The 2,562-nt window shown below is 57.7% G+C and overlaps 1 protein-coding gene across 1 annotated transcript in view; it reads right to left on the bottom strand.

The window, feature by feature from the left end:
• The window catches only part of F2 (coagulation factor II, thrombin), a 14,523-nt gene extending 12,263 nt beyond the window's left edge, over positions 1–2,260 (bottom strand). The window contains exons 1-4 of the mRNA XM_035012312.1: positions 2,239–2,260; positions 1,429–1,687; positions 894–1,057; positions 230–254 (exon numbers count right to left, since the gene is read on the bottom strand). Coding sequence (XP_034868203.1) covers positions 230–254; positions 894–1,057; positions 1,429–1,507 — 268 coding nt within the window. The 5' untranslated portion in view covers positions 1,508–1,687; positions 2,239–2,260. The remainder of the gene's footprint in view (positions 1–229; positions 255–893; positions 1,058–1,428; positions 1,688–2,238) is intronic.
• Positions 2,261–2,562: the final 302 nt, after the last annotated feature.

Raw genomic sequence — 2,562 nt, 5'->3', positions numbered from 1 at the left:
GAAGGAAGGAAGGAAGGAAGGAAGGAAGGAAGGAAGGAAGGAAGGAAGGGAGGGAGGGAGGGAGGGAGGGAGGGAGGGAGGGAGGGAGGGAGGAAGGGAGAAAGGAGGAAAAGAGGCATGAGTGGAGGGATGGATGGATGGATGGACCAGAAGATTCTCCAGAGTAGAACATTCTCTCATTGGGGTCCCCAGGACTCCGTTCCAGGAGCAAACCCTTCCCAGTGCTCACCTATGTACTTGGTCCAGAATACATCCTGAAAAATAAGAGCCAGCGTGAGGGTGTGGCATATCCTGTTTCATTTCATTTTGTTTTTCAGTAGACTTTATATTTTCCCCTCATGCTTTCCTCTTTCCCTTACCCTGGTCATGCAGGTGGCAGGCTCTGGGGAGGTTTGTGGTAGGTTCTTACTTTTGTTTCCAGAAGCCCAAGCCCACTGAGGAGAGGAGTATTTGAGGAGAGGGGAGCCCCCTGCCAACCAAGACCAAAAGGGTTCCCATAGGTGGGCTAGATTGAAGAACGGAGGACATGGGGCCCAGGGAAAGCCCTGAGGAAGGGAAAGGCTGCACAGAGCTCTTGGAACCCTCAGGCCTCGCCAGAGTCCCACACCCCACAGTAGCAGCAGGGCTGAAGCCATGAGGGCCGGGGCCTCCAGAGACCCCAGTGCAGACAGACATCAGAAGATGGAGGAGCCCCCGATGACCTGGAGCCTCACTAGGCTGCCAGACCTTGGACATTGCCCAGGTGTCTGGGCCTCCAAGAAGGGCTGAGGTCACTCATCTTGGCAGCCCAGTGAAATGAGGCTGAAGAGCTGGGACATCCCTTGCTGGGCCCACCTGGAGGGACCTGGCCCACCCCTCCCCAACCCCGACCTGGTGCATAGCCCAGCCCTCACCGTGGCAGTGGAAGACTCCAGGGCCTCAAAGGCCTCCTCGTAGCTGCACTGCTCCTCCACGCACTCTCGCTCCAGGTTCCCCTTGCGCAACTCCTCCAGAAAGCCGCTGTTGGCGCGGCGGGCCCGCCGGAGCATCGAGAGTGCTTGCTGAGGGGCCAGGAACACTGCGGTAGGAGGGGCGTGGGACAGTGGCCTCAGTGAGCCAGGCGGTCTTGGCCACCGTGGGGGCCGGAAGCAAGCCTTGCCTGCCCTCCCGGCTTCTGAAAGGGGACGTCTGGGACGGTGGCAGGACCCAGAAGGCTGCCGACGGTAGCCCACTGGCTCCTCTCTATGCACTGGATAGCCCGCTCTCCATATGGCAGGAGAGACGCAGTACATCCAGACCTTAGCGCCCGACTCCTTCCCTACGCTGTATGCTGTAGGCTGAGACCCACCTGGGCGTCGGCCCTGTTGTTCTCGGTCAAGCCAGGAGGCCCCGGCCCGTGGGCCCACATCCCAGCCTGTCAGCCTGTCCCAGCCTCCAAGCCCCTCTTACCATGCTGGCTGTGCACAAGGCTACACAGGACAGCTAGGGCCAGGCAGCCAGGTACCCAGAGGCCTCGGATGTGCGCCATAGTGTGTCAGCTCCTGGGACTCTGAGGACTTGTCCTGACCACTCTGGGTTAATGTTGAACTAACATGAAGAAATCAGCCAAGAGGGAGAGGTCAGCAGGTCAGGGCCATGGGACTAGTGTATAGATAGTCCACTCCGCCATCCAGGAAGACAGGTCCTCTTGGGACCAGGGACAGATGGTCTGGGAGGAAGTCACAAAGGAAAGGCCAGTGTAAGTAACCACCATCGTCCAGCCCCTCCCTCCTGAGACGTGGGCCAGCTTGGGCTAGTGGGGTCACAAGATCTTCCTGAGGCTGCTTCCAATCCTAACACATGGTGATGATCTCTGTGAGCCTCAGTTTCTTCATCTGTACAATGGGAACAGTACTTTGTTGTGAGGACTAAAGGAGATTATGAATGTAATGCCCATGAAATGTAGTAAGTGCTTAACAATCAGTAGGTATATGGACATAAACCAGTAGGGAGGTTGATGTAATCACAACACACAGATCTGAGAAAGCTGAGACCAGGGTGCGGCCAGATGAGAGCTGCCTCTCAACCACGTTCCCACCCGGGAGCTGGGGAGGGGTATCCACGTGTAGTGGCTGCTCAGGAGGAGGAGCCAGGCCCACGGCCTTTGAGCCTCTGGTCTATTTTCTCGCACCTCCTTGGACCTGCTTCTGGCCCCAGAACGGGGACCAGCCCAAATCCTCGGGTCTCCTCAGCAGGGCCCCTCCCTCTCCTCCTCTCTACCTGTCCTGGGCCAGGCCTGGAGTGGCCGCCGGTCCTACGCTGCCCCTCGCCCAGCCCTGCTCCCATCCCTCCCCCATTTTCTGTTTGCATTCCACAAGGTAAATATTAGTCCTGGGTCTAATTAGGACAGAAGGACAAAGAGCAGGAACACAGGGATCCCATTTTGCCATCCTTCAGGCCCAGCTGTATGGGTCTAGACCACCATCACGTAGAGTCTGGGAAGATCACAGGGCAGGGAGAGGGTTCGCACAGAACTGGGGCTCAGGACTCCCATGAATCAGCTTAATTCCTGGGTGGCCCAGTTCCTGTGTGTGTATATATATA

The sequence above is a fragment of the Mirounga leonina genome, unplaced genomic scaffold (genome assembly GCF_011800145.1).
Source record: "Mirounga leonina isolate KUSES-001 unplaced genomic scaffold, KU_Mleo_1.0 Mir_166, whole genome shotgun sequence".
Taxonomy (NCBI): Eukaryota; Metazoa; Chordata; class Mammalia; order Carnivora; family Phocidae; genus Mirounga; species Mirounga leonina.
This window is presented reverse-complemented; position numbering and strand designations above follow the sequence as displayed.